This window comes from Aquarana catesbeiana, linkage group LG04 (assembly GCF_042186555.1).
Source record: "Aquarana catesbeiana isolate 2022-GZ linkage group LG04, ASM4218655v1, whole genome shotgun sequence".
NCBI lineage: Eukaryota > Metazoa > Chordata > Amphibia > Anura > Ranidae > Aquarana > Aquarana catesbeiana.
Window position 1 is genome coordinate 271,865,156 of NC_133327.1, and position 14,698 is coordinate 271,879,853.

Consider the following 14,698-nt stretch of genomic DNA (forward strand, 5'->3'; position numbering starts at 1 on the left):
TTATCTGAGGTCACGATAGCCTAATTGATTGAGCTTTATAGTAGAATAGAATAGAACAGAAAATATAAGCAATACCAGGATAAGGCAAACTAGAACAAAGCTGTTTTTTTACCAGGGATCTGTGGAACTAAACCCAATATAATACAGACTAACAATAGCCTCAAGAGCTGATTAGAGATGGCTATACAAGGACAATTGTATGTGATTTAACATACCTCATTATCCAATGGGCTCCGTTTCTCTGGACTCAGTGCTTTCTGCTAAAAGAAAATAAAACACTGAATTGGTTAGCTCCACCATATACTGGAAGTACAAATCAACAAAGTAAGCAAAACTTGCAGCAGTCTTGCTAGATCAGGACCAAAAATGAACTTCCCTTGGACCATGATAGAAAACAAATACCCACATAATTGATTTGTTCCCAAAGCAATCACGACATCTAAAAAAACATATTTAAATGGAAACTATACTAACCAAAAAAACATAAGACATTGTTGACTACAGAAAAACCAAACATGATTGGAAATGGTGAGATTATTAAATTACATGGCCAGTTTTTGATGAAGTTCTCACAGGAAAATTATTTGATTTCAGAATTGCTCTTAAATCAGTCGAAAAATATAAAAAATAATTATGATGTGTATCAATAAGACTTCTTAGGGCCAGTTCACACCATAGAAACGCAGTCCGCATGCGTCCCAGATTCTTTTCTGCATGCGCGTTTTTGACGCGTTCCAGTGCATTCCCCCCCTTTTTCTTAAAGTATAACTAAAGGCAAAACCTTTTTTTTTTTAGTTTTGCACAGAGTGGAGAGGGATTAGATCCCCTGTCAGATTTTTTTTTTCCAGTTAACGTGGTGTTTTATTTGAAGAGCAAATGGCATACAGTATACATCGAGCAATAGTACAGTAGCATTGAGTTCAAATCACAGCAAAGAAGTCCAGATAAATGAATTATATGAGAGGGCATGCATATAAATAATAACATAGTATGTATATTTAAGCAGTTATAGAGTAGAAGGACACCACAAATTCAGATTTTGAAACAATATTTAGAAATACACAAGTCCCCAGATACATTAATCAGGTAGCATATTACACGTGGTAGCATTACCTAGCCAGGTGTCCCAGATTTTGCCATATTTGGCCAGGCAGCCCCTATGGGTGTAGGTTTCCTTTTTATATGGCAAGACATTATTTATAGCAGATGTCCACTCTTGAAGAGTTTGCGGTGTAGTCTGCAACCATTTCCTGGCTATAAGTAACCTGGCAATAAATAACGATTCCTGGAGAAATATTTTATGAAATTTGTCAGAGTCAGGGTCCGGGAACACCCCCAATAGGCATTGCTTAGGGCACAACGTTAAGAGGGAACCCATTTCATCGTGGATTAACTTCACTATTTGAGACCAGTAGTCTTGTATTGCTGGACACAACCAAAGGAGATGAAAAAAGGTAGTGGACGGACTATCACATCTGGGGCATTGTGGATTCTGATTAGGCTTGTACTTGGCTAAGCGTATAGGGGTCAAATATGATCTGTGTATAATGTAGAGTTGTGTAAGGCAGTCCGAAAGTTTAGTAGAGACTTTTTTACAAGCATCTAACGCGTCTTCCCACTCGTCGTCCTCCAGCCCTCCCCCCACATCCCCAGACCAGAGATCTTTCAATTTATATGCCAGAGTCGTTGCCGTGGGGCGAAGCAATGAATTATAGAACCCTGAGATAAGTTTGCGGGGGTCTGACCCCAACATAATGCAGAGGACATCTAGTTGCTCTACATTAGGGGAAGTTTCGCCAAATTGAGCCCTGAGGGCGTGATGGAGCTGGAGGTAGCAGAAATGCATAGTGTTAGGAAGGCCAAAGTCTACTTTAAGTTGTTGGAACGATTTTAGGACAATATCACAATAAACATCCGACAAAAATACAACCCCATGGTTAAGCCATAGTTCATGATTTGGCACCGTTAATAGTTGCCCCTGTCAGATTTTACTGCTGTCTGTGCCCCTGTTAAGGAGATTCATCTGCTCTATTTGTCGTGTTTACCATTATCATTAAAAGTGAAAGTAAAAAAAAAAAAAAAAAAAAAAAAAGCCCAAAATGTTTGGGTTGTCCCCAGAAAAGTAATAGATGGGAAATCTTCCAATGGGGACACTAGGTCTGGTGAGCTGGGGGTCTCCAAAAAATTCCTTTAAATTTTCAGAGATATCCTCTCACTTCCTGTTTGGCTATGGGACAGGAAGTGAAGGGAAATCTCCGCAATGGGACAGAGATGGTGGAAAAAAAAAATCTGACAGGGGTTATTACCCTCCCTTACTGTATGTGAAATAAAAAAAAAAAAAAAAAAAAGTTTTTCCCATAGTTCCACTTTAACATGAAATAAGGACATGTGTGTTCCAGTGCGTTTTTGGTGCATCTAGCTGAATTTCAGTGCGTTTTACAGCATTTAAGTACAGTCCAGTGCAGGAAAAATGCAGCATGTTCTACTTTTTTTTCTGCAACTGGAACACAATGGAACTGCAAGCACTGGTGTGAACTATGCCATTGAAAACCATATAACCTATTAACATGCGTTTTTGATGCAGAAAAAAAAAAATACCGGACTGCATGTGGTGTGAACTGGTCCTTAGGCATTCACATTTAATTAATAAATCACATTATATACATATATTTATTTATATTACACACACACACACACACACACACATACAGTATCTCACAAAAGTGAGTACACCCCTCACATTTTTGTAAATATTTTATTATATCTTTTCATGTGACAACACTGAAGAAATGACACTTTGCTACAATGTAAAGTGGTGAGTGTACAGCTTGTATAACAGTGTAAATTTGCTGTCCACTCAAAATAAATCAACACAGCCATTAATGTCTAAACTGCTGGCAACAAAAGTGAGAACACCCCTAAGCAAAAATGCCAAAATTGGGCCCAATTAGCCATTTTCCCTTCCTGGTGTCATGTGACTCGTTAGTGTTACAAGGTCTCAGGTGTACTTGGTGAACAGGTGTATTAAATTTGGAGTTATCACTCTCACTGTCTCATACTGGTCACTGGAAGTTCAACATAGCACCTCATGACAAAACTCTGAGGATCTAAAGATTGAGGAACTAAAAAAAAAAAAAATAAATAAATATGTTTCTCTACATAAAGATGGCCTAGGCTATAAGAATATTGGCAAGACCCTGAAACTGATCTGCAACACAGTGGCCAAGACCATACTGCAGTTTAACAGGACAGGTTCCACTCAGAACAGACCTCGCCATGGTTGACCAAAGAAATTGAGTGCACGTACTCAGCGTCATATCCAGAGGTTGTCTTTGGGAAATAGATGCATGAGTGCTGCCAGCATTGCTGCAGAGGTTCAACGGGCGGGGGGGGGGGGGGGGGGGGTTGGGGGGTCAGCCTGTCAGTGCTCAGACCATACGCCGCACACTGTATCAAATTGGTCTGCATGGCTGTCGTCCCAGATGGAAGCCTCTTCTAAAGATGATGCACACAAAGGACTACAAAGACAAGTGTGTCTTGCCTATAGTCAAACATGGTAGTGGGAGTGTCATGGTCTGGGGCTGCATGAGTGCTGCCGGAACTGGGGCGCTATTATTATAGGAATTATTTCTTCATGTTACACAGAATGTGAGCTGGGCTAGCACCTAACTAGTGTGTGTGGGGATTAACCAGAGACTCACTCACCTGGAGCGGCTTTTCTAGTTTCACTGGGGAGCTACAGTTCCATGAGGGAACCATGAATGCCAACATGTACTGTGACATACTGAAGCAGAGCATGATCCACTCCCTTCGAGGGCTAGGCTGCACGTCAGTATTCCAAAATAAAGACCCCAAAACACATCTCCAAGACGACCACTGCCTTGCTAAAGAAGCTGAGGGTAAAGGTAATGGCCTGGCCAAGTATGTCTCCAGACCTAAACCCTATCGAGCATGTGTGAGGCATCCTCAAACAGAAGGTGGAGGAACGCAAGGTCTCTAACAGCCACCAGCTCTGTGATGTTGTCATGGAGGAGTGGAAGAGGACTCCAGTTGCAACCTGTGAAGCTCTGGTGAACTACATGCCCAAGAGGGTTAAGGCAGTGCTGGAAAATAATGGTGGCCACACAAAATATTGACACTTTGGGGTGTACTCACTTTTGCTGCCAGCGGTTTAGACAATAATGGCTGTGTGTTGAGCTATTTTGGAGGGGACAGCAAATTTACACTGTTATACAAGCTGTACACTCACTACTTTACATTGTAGCAAAGTGTCATTTCTTCAGTGTTGTCACATGAAAAGATGAAAAGATAATAAAATATTTATATTTAATAATAAAAATATAACTAATAATAAAAAATGTGAGGGGTGTACTCACTTTTGTATATATATATATATATATATATATATATATATATATATATACATACATACATACATACATACACACGCACACACACACGATAGTCTGTCCCCCACAATCTTAACCTCTGTTAATACGCAATGACGATACCTGGGAAGTACAATAAGGTAGTTATCATTTCTGGAATCCCTATACAGTCACATTTAAACATGTGATACTAGTTTCCATGGAAATCCTTTTGCTATAGATCTTTTATTTTTGAGGTGTCCAGCTGGGGCTCCCCTTGTAGCTCCGGTGCCCCCTTGGGGGGCCGTATATGCTGTATGTGTTGCTGAGGTACGTCCTACACAGGAAACTAGACGACGATACTAGAATATGTGTATATGTATATATGAATTCTGGAATCTTAAGTACTGTCATTTTTCATTAGAGGATTACTGTACCACACTCATGCGTCCTGATTAAGCTTAACTTCGGTGAAACGTGTTGACACATGAGGATCTCTCTTACAGTGGATCAAGCAAGAGCATTTATGTTTTATGTACAGTTGATCAATTAAGCAGAATAAATCTATGTTTTTATGAAGTTTTCTGTTTTTCAAGACCATGTATAATAAAATTTAGAATTTAAGATTCCTTGCTTGCCCTATATAGTCGGACTTCTTTTCTACTTTTGGTTTACATATACAATACAGATGTTGTCCTAGAGTGTCACGTTAATATATATCCTATACATATTTGCCACATATCATCTATATTGATTGACTCTTGCCATTTGTGCTGTATCACGTTTTATTTGTTAATTATGCTGCATACAGCCCGTTACTAGAATTGCTTTGCAGAAAGGGAAAGGAGCACATACATGCCTACCATAGCCTTACCACCCCATTCATCAACTACAGTTCCTCAAAAAATTGCTCTGAAAAGTTGTAAGGACCCTTCTCGACCCCCAAGGGACAGTGCTCAGACCTGGTGATTGGCCACTCAGGCAATGAGCACTGCCCTGTGGGAAAGCAAGAGAGTAACGTGCACCTCTATACCAACAAGTAGTGCGTTTTTCTCTGAAAGATGAACAATTTGAGAAGGGAGGGTAAGGAAGGAAAATATGTGCTCCTTACACCACCTGCTTAAAGCAAACCCTGAAATCACTGAACTTCTAAATAACATAATGATCGATCATCAATTATACATGCCAGTAATTAAACACCATGTAGCAAGGCAGTTTTACTTTTTTCCATTTGCAACTGATCTATAACCTGACTGCACAGGACAGTTATGCAGGTCAATAAAAGCGCAATATGCAAAGCTGTTCAAATATAATTACAGAAACCTAGGTATTCAACCTGACCTGCTTAAAGTAGCCCTGCCTATCATGGAAATGTTCTACACTGGCTGCAGGATTAAACCGTAGGAACTTGCTGGTGCCTGCACATATCTTTAAAAATTGTCTCAAATGCCTCCGAAGACATTAATTCCAGAGCTGCTCTAGTGCAACCAACAGAAGGAGAGGACTGGCCTACCCTCTCCCACAACCCAAACCTTCCTATTAGTAGACATTCTTAACCATCATAGAGATGGATCAATAGGAAGTTGTCAGAGGTAGCAAGGAGTGGGACGATCAGGAATTGCAGTTTAGTGTCCATTATTAACAGTTGTACTTTATGAGGAAAAATTCCACATTAGTAAGGTAAAATGTTACACCCTTGGCATATATAGCTTTTGCTTTGGGTAAATGTCCCAAGTATGACCAGGGCAGTCCTGTGAGCTTAAAGCACAATTCAAGCTTTGGCAAAAAAAAAAAAAAAAAAAGTACCCAGCAGGTTTTAAAAAAGAAAAAAAAAAAATTTTCCCCAAAAATAATACCTAGCGTGATTGTCGGTGATGGCCGCAATATAAGCCCTACCCCCCAAATAAGCCCTAGTTAAAGTCCTTGTAGGTCTTATTTAAGGGTAGGGATTATTTTTGGGGAAACAGGGTAGGGCTTATTTGGGGGGGGTAGGGCTTATATTGCAGCCATCACTGACAATCACGCTAGGTCTTATTTTGGTGGAAACAGGGTGTGTGTCTATATCCTGGCAGAAGTTGTGAAATCAAAACAGAGTTCCAGGCTTTTTTTTTTTTTTTTTTATTAAAAGTCAGCAGCTACAAAAAGTTTAGCTGCTGACTTTTAATAAACAGACACTTACCTGGTCCACTGTTCAGCAATGCGGCCGCACAGAGCCCCGCTCCTCTACCTCTCCTCGGCACATCCATTGGAACTGTGGGCAACTGGCCGTGACAGCGTGCAGCTTCATGGCCGGGCGCACACTGCACATGCGCGAGTCACACTGCACTCTCCCAGTGGACAGGCAATCTTCTGGGACCTGTCACGTGTCCCAGAAGATTGCTGAGAGGGAGGGACTGCCTAGGGGAGAGGAGTCGCCGCCTAGGCGGCAGGAGGAAGTCCCTCTCTAAAGTAGTTACCCACTTGCCACCCCAAAAAAATAACATGCCAAATGTAGCACGTAAGGGGGGGGGAGGAGTGCTTAACGCTGAAGTTCCACTTTTGGTTGGAACTCCATTTTAATATTGAAAATATGACTGATCATGCCAAAAAACTGTCTTTTATCTAGTGATAGCAATCACATGAAGCCATTTATAATCACATAGTTTTTTGTATCCTTTTTTAAATCATAAGGATGACAGAAATCACCCAAATGGCCCTGATAAAAAGTTTACATACCCTGTAATGTTTGACCTTGGTACAGACACAGGAGGTGGCGCACACAGGTTAAAATTGCAATTAAAGGTTAATTTCCCACATTTGTAGCTTTTTAAATCACAATTGGTGTCTGTGTATAAATAGTCATTGAGTTTGTTAGCTCTCACATGGATGCACTAAGCAGGCTGTAGGTAGAAGAGAACAGTCAAAAGACCTGCGTAACAAAGTAATGAAACTTTACAAAGATGGAAAAGGATATAAAAAGATATCCAAAGCCTTGAATATGCCAGTCAGTACTGTTTAATCACTTTTTAAGAAGTGGAAAATTAGGGGCTCTTTTTGAGCCAAGGTCAGGTAGACTAAGAAAGATTGCAGCCACAACTGGCGGAAAAAAATGCTCAGGATACAAACAAAAACCCACAGGTAACCTCAGGAGAAATACAGGCTGCTCTCCAAAGACAGTGTTTTTTTTTTTTAAGGAGCACAATTCAACAATACTTGAACAAAAAAGAGCTGCATGGTTGACCTGCAAGAAGGAAGCCTTTGCTACGCCAATGCCACAAAAAAGCCAATTAGGCATGTCAAGGTGTTGTTGGGCATATTGTAACCAGGCTTTTTTGTGGAACTTGTACAGTACAGGGGGTCCCCAGGTTACAAACAAGTTAGGGACTGTAGGTTTGTTCTTAAGTTGAATCTGTTTGTAAGTCGGAACAGGTACATTTTTTAAGTGTAGCTCCAGCCAAAAAAAATATTTTTAAGCTTTTTGGATAGCATAGGGAAGGGTTAACACCCCTGTAACATTTGTTTTGCTGTGTGTGTGCCCCTGTTCAGAAGATTTCACCTCACTTTCTGTCCCAATGACAATTGGATTTTGAAAATTTTGGGTTGTTGTGGAAACAAGCCTTGGTGATAAAGCATCAGTGGAGGCACCTTTTCCCCATAATAGCTCTTACAGGAGAGAATTTCCCTTCCTAGGGGTAGATTTACTCTCACTTCCTGTTGTCTCCTTCCGTTTGTAAGTAGGAGTCGTTTGTAAGTCGGATGTTTGTAACTAGGGGACCCCCTGTAAAGGCTTATTCCTGGCAACTTGACCATGCAGCTCTTTTTTCTTCAAGCATCATCGTATTGTGCTCCTTAACCACTTCAGCCCCGGTAGGATTTACCCCCTTCCTGACCAAACCTTTTTTTGCAATACGGCACTGCGTCGCTTTAACTGACAATTGCGCGGTCGTGTGACGTTGTACCCAAACAAAATTGACGTCCTTTTTTCCCCACAAATAGTGATTTCTTTTGGTGGTATTTGATCACCTCTGCAGTTGATATTTTTTAATTCCTGCTATAATAAATATCCCCAAAAAAATATATTAAAAAAATCTACATTTCTTCCTCAGTTTAGACCAATATGTATTCTTCCACACATTTTTGGTATAAAAGAAATAAAAAAATAAAATCGCAATAAGCGTATATTGATTGGTTTGCGCAAAATTGATTGGTTTGCTACAAAATAGGGGATAGATTTATGGCATTTTTTTTATTCTTTTTTTTTTTTTTATTAGTAATGGCGACGACCTGTGATTTTTATTGTGACTGCGACATTGCGGCTTTTCTACCTCCTCATGGCTCAGTGTCTAGCTTGCTTAGTGCATTCACGTGAGAACTAACAAACTCATTAACTATACGCAGACACTAATTGTAATTTAAAAAGGCACAAATGAGGGAAATTAACCTTTAATTGCCATTTTAATTTGTGTGTGCCACCGTCTGTACCAAGGCCAAACATTTCAGGGTATGTAAACTTTTTATCAGGGCCATTTGGGTGAATTCTGTTATCATTATGATTTAAAAAGGATCCAAAAAACTATGTGATAATAAATGGCTTCATGTGATTGCTATCCTTAAATAAAAGAAAGTTTTTTGGCACGATCAGTCATATTTTCAACATTAATGCCAAAATTTCACAATTTCTGCCAAGGTATGCAAACTTGAGCACAACTGTGTGTGTATACATTTATTTATATATCTATATATATAAGCAGCTATACTTCACTTGATCTCTGTCCCCAGCAGACTCATGAATTCAACATCTTTAAACCCACTTCCCTTAAGTCCAGGGCATCAAGGTTCTGCCCACCACTTTGAGATCACAGAATAATTCTACAGAAAGTGGCTCCACATAACTATGTTGGGCCTCTGAAAGTTAGAAGAGAATGCTGCAATGGAAACACAAAAAGATGCTTTATTCTTTAGCCTACGTTCTCTGGAGTGCCTTCTCCCTATTTTACTGTGAAGAATCCTTGAGCAGTTTTACTATAGATCAGACCTAATTGTTTTCCAAAGGAGTATATTAAGATTGCACCCCAGAGAGAGGAATCAGCAATGCCATGGGGGTCTGTGGGACATAAAGGGAGAACAAATCTCACCAAATACTGTTATTTTGGGGGGACTCTAATGATAACAATTCTTCAATGAAGCCTCCTGCTGCATTATTCTGGCACAAAATCTGTTCCAACAGCATCCAGGATATTCGCATGCCTCTTGCAGCATTTAACATAAAACAAAAGTTACAGCAGGATCAAAAAGGGAGTACATGTCCTGCAACATCTACAGCAGAGGGGTTAACAAGGAACTGGTGAGGGAACAGGTAAGGATAAAAATTTTACCATGATTATATCCACCAGCAGCTACCAAAACCTAAAACTGCAGTTCTAATAGGAGAGACCATTACGTTTTTAAAAGAAAACAAAGTAAATATTTTTTGAAATTTAATTCTTCCACTATCAAATTGTTGTTTACATGCCATGAACACAGCAGTGACTTACGTTTAAAGAGTCTGAGTGTGTTAACCTGTCCCTTATCCTCTGCTCCTCATACTGCTGGGCCGCTAGTTGTGCCTCCCTCCTGGTGGATTCTAGCAAATCTCGCCTACGCTGGTCTGTATCCGTCTAAAGAACCCAAAGAAGTGGAGGTGTTGGAGGTTAGATGCAGAAAAGCAAGTATTAGTGAACAAGAAGCTCATGTACATAAACCAAGGAACTGCCATGCAAAACACAAGGACCCCAAATTATTTCTTTATGTAACTAGTAGCTTTACCTGGTTAGAACTTTTTGTCAGTGCAATAAGATACATAGCATCCAACTGAGTCCTAAAAAGCAAAAATATGTTGTGTTAAAAAGCAATGATAGAAACAGGGAACTGCAAACATGAAATGGGTATTAATACATAACACATATAGTGCCTTGAAAAAGTATTCATACTCCTTGACATTTTTCACATTTTGTCATGGCACAACTAATAATGTAAATGTATTTTATCGGGACTTTTTGCAATAGACCAATACAAAGTGGCACATAATTATGAAGTGGAAGGAAAATGATGAATGGTTTTCAAAATGGTTTACACAAATCTGAGAAGTATGGTTTGCATTTGTATTTATCAGACTTTGCCCTGCGACTTGAAGTCCGACTTCAAAAAACGGGGATCCGAATTTGATCCCGACATTACCAGGCACTTCGTGTCTGGTATGAATCTTTAGGGGAAACTCAACGCCAAATTAAAAAAAAAAAAAAAAAAAAAAAAACCCTAACACGGCATGTGGTTCCCCCTCCAAGACCCCCAAAATCCATACCAGACCCTTAGAGTACGCAGCCTGGCAGGTCAGGAAAGGGGGTGGGGACAAATGAGTGATTCCCCCTCCTGAACCATACAAGGCCACATACCCTCCACATGAGGGTGTGGGTGCTTTGGGGCATGGGGGGGCTGGCAGAAGAGGGAGAAGAACCGGCAAAAGAGCCAGAAAGGGGAGAAGAAATCGAAAGAGACGCCAGAGCTGATTTAATAAATTACTATGTCAAAAACCTGTGTACTGTTTTTATTTTTGACACTTTTTTTCTTAGGTGAATGGGTAGGGGTACAATGTACCCCATACTCAATTACATAGGGTGGGGGGCTGGAATCTGGGGGGACCCCCATGTTAAAGGGGGCTTCTAGATTTCGATAAGCTCCCCGCCCGCAGACCTAGACAACCACTGCCCAGGGTTGTCGGGAAGAAGTCCTTGTCCCATCAGCATGGGGACAAGGTGCTTTGGGTTGGGGCCCCGGGGCCCCAGAGCCCCCCTGCTCCAAAAGCGCCCACACCCCCATGTTGAGGGCAGGTGGCCTGGTATGGTTCGGGGGGGGCCTCGTTGGTCCCCACCCCCTTTACTGACCTGTTGGGCTGCATGCACGGTTTTTTGTTTGGCTTTTTTAGGCGTGGGTGTTCCCCTTAAAATACATACCAGACCGGCCTGATATGGTAATGGAGGGGGAACCCCATGCGTTTTTTTTTTTTTTGCTTTTTTTTTAATTTGGCATGGAGTTCCTCTTTAAGATCCTCAGAGCACAATTTGCATGCCAAAGTCAGATCATTTAAGATGATGATCCCAATTCAATGATATTCAACGGGCTGAAGTAGGATCAAAGTCGGACCAAAGTAGTACCTTTTTCAAAGTCGGACCGACTTGTGTTGGACCAGTTAAGACGGCTCTCATAGGGAACCACTGATTTGCACACGTCATGCGACATGAGCTCCCAACGGCAGAGCGTTTATCGTACAAGTGTGAACCCAGCCTGAATGCTGATACCCCTAACTAAAATCTAGCGGAACCAATTGCCTTCAGAAGTCACCTAATTAGTAAATAGAGTCCACCTGTGTGTAATTTAAAGAGAAAGTACACTTGTTTGTTATTCAAATGGATGACAGGAAGGGTATTTATGACAGAAGAAACCCTATTGGTCTCTTCTGCCTGTCAGCTGTCATATTCACAGAGTCGCACATGTGCAGCTCAGCAAACATTTACGGCCCTGATCGGCCCCCGATGCGTGCCACGGTGATGTGACTCCCGTGCACATGCACGGGAGTGGCGTCACTGCGGCCTGGCCTATTAAGTGGCCGAAGGCACGGGACCCGGAAGACCAGGTGAAGATGGAAGCGCCGGGAGGACACCACATGACAGGCAAGCCTGCCATAATGTACTAATATGCTGTGCATGCTAGTACATTATGGAATAACCCACCTGAGGGGCCTTGGGGGGGGGGGGGGGACACCGGACATCAATTCCACTTTAATAGTTACATAGTAGGCGAAGTTGAAAAAAGACACTAATCCCAACCTGTGTGTGATTTTGTGTCAGTATTCAATTTTATCTTAGTATACAGCTGTTCTGTGAAGCCCTCAAATGTTTGTAAGAGAATCTTAGTAAACAAACAGCATCATGAAGGCCAAGTAACACCAGACAGGTCAGGGATAAAGGTGTGGAGAAGTTGAAAGCAGGGTTAGGTTATAAAAAAAAAAATATCCCAAGCTTTGAAAATCTCAAGGAGCACTGTTCAATCCATCATCCGGAAATGGAAAAAGTATGGCACAACTGCAAACTTACCAGGACATGGTCGTCAAAATAAACTGACAGGCAGACCAAGGAGAGCATTAATCAGAGAAGCAGCCAAGAGGCCCATGGTAACTCTGGAGGATCTGCAGAGATCCCACAGCTCAGGTAGGAGAATCTGTCCACAGGACAACTATTAGTCGTGCACTCCACAAATCTGGCCATTATGGAAGAGTGGCAAGAAGAAAGCCATTGTTTTCAAGAAAGCCATAAGTCCCGTTTGCAGTTTGCAGGAAGCCATGTGGGGGACACAGCAAACATGTGGAAGAAGATGCTCTGGTCAGATGAGATCAAAATGGAACTTTTCGGCCTAAAAGCAAAACGCCATTTATGGCGGAAAATTAACACTGCGCATCACCCTTAAAACACCAACCCCACCGTGAAACATGGTGGCAGAATCATGTTGTGGGAATGCTTTTCTTCAGCAGGGACAGGTCACAGTTGATGGGGAGGTGGATGGAGCCAAATACAGGGTAATCTAAGAAGAAAGCCTGTTAGAGTCTGCAAAAGACCTGAGACTGAGGCAAAGGTTCACCTTCGAGCAGGACAACGCCCTAAACATACAGCCAGAGCTTCAATGGAATGGTTTAGATCAAAGGATATTCGTGTGTTAGAATGGACCAGTCAAAGTCCAGACCTAAATCCTTTTGAGAATCTGTGGCATGACTTGAAAATTGCTGTTCACAGACGCTCTCCCACCAATCTGACAAAACTTGAGCTATTTTGCAAAGAAGAATGGGCAAAAATTTCACTATAGATGTGCAAAGCTGGTAGAGACATACCCAAAAAGACTTGCAGCGAAAGGTGGCTCTACAAAAAGTATTTTTAAGTATTGTAAAGTTCCTTCCACTTTACAACTGTGTTGGTCTATCACATAAAATCACAATAAAATACATTTACGTTTTTGGTTGTAACATGACAAAATGTGGAAAATATTAAGGGGTATGAAAACTTTTTCAAGGCACTGTAAACATTATAGCAGTATCAGGACATGGTAAGACTGCTACAGAATAAAGACCGTTACTGTAACAATGTAAATTAGAAAACAATAAAACCCTTTTTGTCCCTATATTGGGCTTATAAACTGGGACAGCAGTGGCGTTTAACTTCTTGCCGACCAGCCGCCGTCATTATACTGCGGCAGGTTGGCAAGGCTGTGAGAATCGCCGTAGGTGTACGTTGGCCGCTTTAAGAGCTATAGGGGGCGCGCTGGCAGACGTGATCGCTCCACAGAGAGCCAGAACGGGATCTGTCAATGTAAACATTCACGTTCTGTCAGGGAAGTAGAGAGAGATCTGCTGTTCCTAGTGATCAGGAACAGCGATCTCTCTCTACTCCCTGTCAGTACACTCCCCTCCTAGTTAGAAACGCCTCCCTAGGGAACACTTAACCCCTTTCCTGCCGGTGACATTTATACAGTAATCAGTAGCCATTTTTAGCACTGATCGCTGTATAAATGTCAATGGTCCCAAAAAAGTGTCCGATCTGGCTGCCGCAATGTCCCTAAAAATTGCTGATCACCGCCATTACTAGTAAAAAAAAAAAAAAAATTAATTAATAAAAATGCCATAAATATATCCCCTATTTTGTAGACGCTATAACTTTTATGCAAACCAATCAATATACGCTTATTACCAAAACTATGTAGAAGAATACATATTGGCCTAAACTGATAAAGAAATTTTTTTTTTTGGATATTATAGAAAAAAGTTAAAAAAAATAGCGTTTCTTTCAAAAGTAACGCTTTTTTTGGTTTATAACGCAAAAAACAAAACCGCAGAGGTGAGCAAAAACCACCAAAAGAAAGCTTAATTTGTGGGAAAAAAGGACATAAATTTTGTTTGTGTACAACGTCGCATGATCGTGCAATTGTCAGTTAAAGCGACGCAGTGCCGTATTGCAAAAAATGGCCTGGTCATTAAGAGGGTAAATCCTTCCAGTCCTTAAGTGGTTAAGCTTATCCACCAGCCATATTAAAAGGTGTTGGCAACACAGAATTGAATGCCTTACTGTGCCGGTTACAATAATACTGTGTGATACACATCATTGCAGTCAAAGGGTTAAAAGAAACAAGTGTGCATCAATGATGGCAATCAGAAGGTGATCAAGTTACAATGGCAAAAATAATTATTTGATCCCCTGCAGATTTTGTAAGTTTTCCCACTTAAAAAGAAATGAAGGGTCTATCATTTTTATCATAGGTGTATTTTAAATCAT

The 14,698-nt window shown here is 41.0% G+C and overlaps 1 protein-coding gene across 21 annotated transcripts in view; it reads right to left on the reverse strand.

Moving 5' to 3' along the window:
• The window catches only part of LRCH3 (leucine rich repeats and calponin homology domain containing 3), a 170,977-nt gene that overhangs the window by 56,406 nt on the left and 99,873 nt on the right, over positions 1 to 14,698 (reverse strand). For 13 of the 21 annotated variants that reach the window (XR_012243838.1, XM_073626525.1, XM_073626527.1 and 10 more), the window contains 3 exons: positions 10,152 to 10,203; positions 9,881 to 10,003; positions 216 to 260 (listed from right to left, as the gene is read on the reverse strand). Coding sequence is in view for 20 of the 21 variants with exons in the window: in XM_073626525.1 (XP_073482626.1) it covers positions 216 to 260; positions 9,881 to 10,003; positions 10,152 to 10,203 (220 nt within the window). In the remaining variant the exon portion in view is untranslated. The remainder of the gene's footprint in view (positions 1 to 215; positions 261 to 9,880; positions 10,004 to 10,151; positions 10,204 to 14,698) is intronic. The other 8 variants (XM_073626536.1, XM_073626528.1, XM_073626540.1 and 5 more) reach the window with 2 other exon arrangements.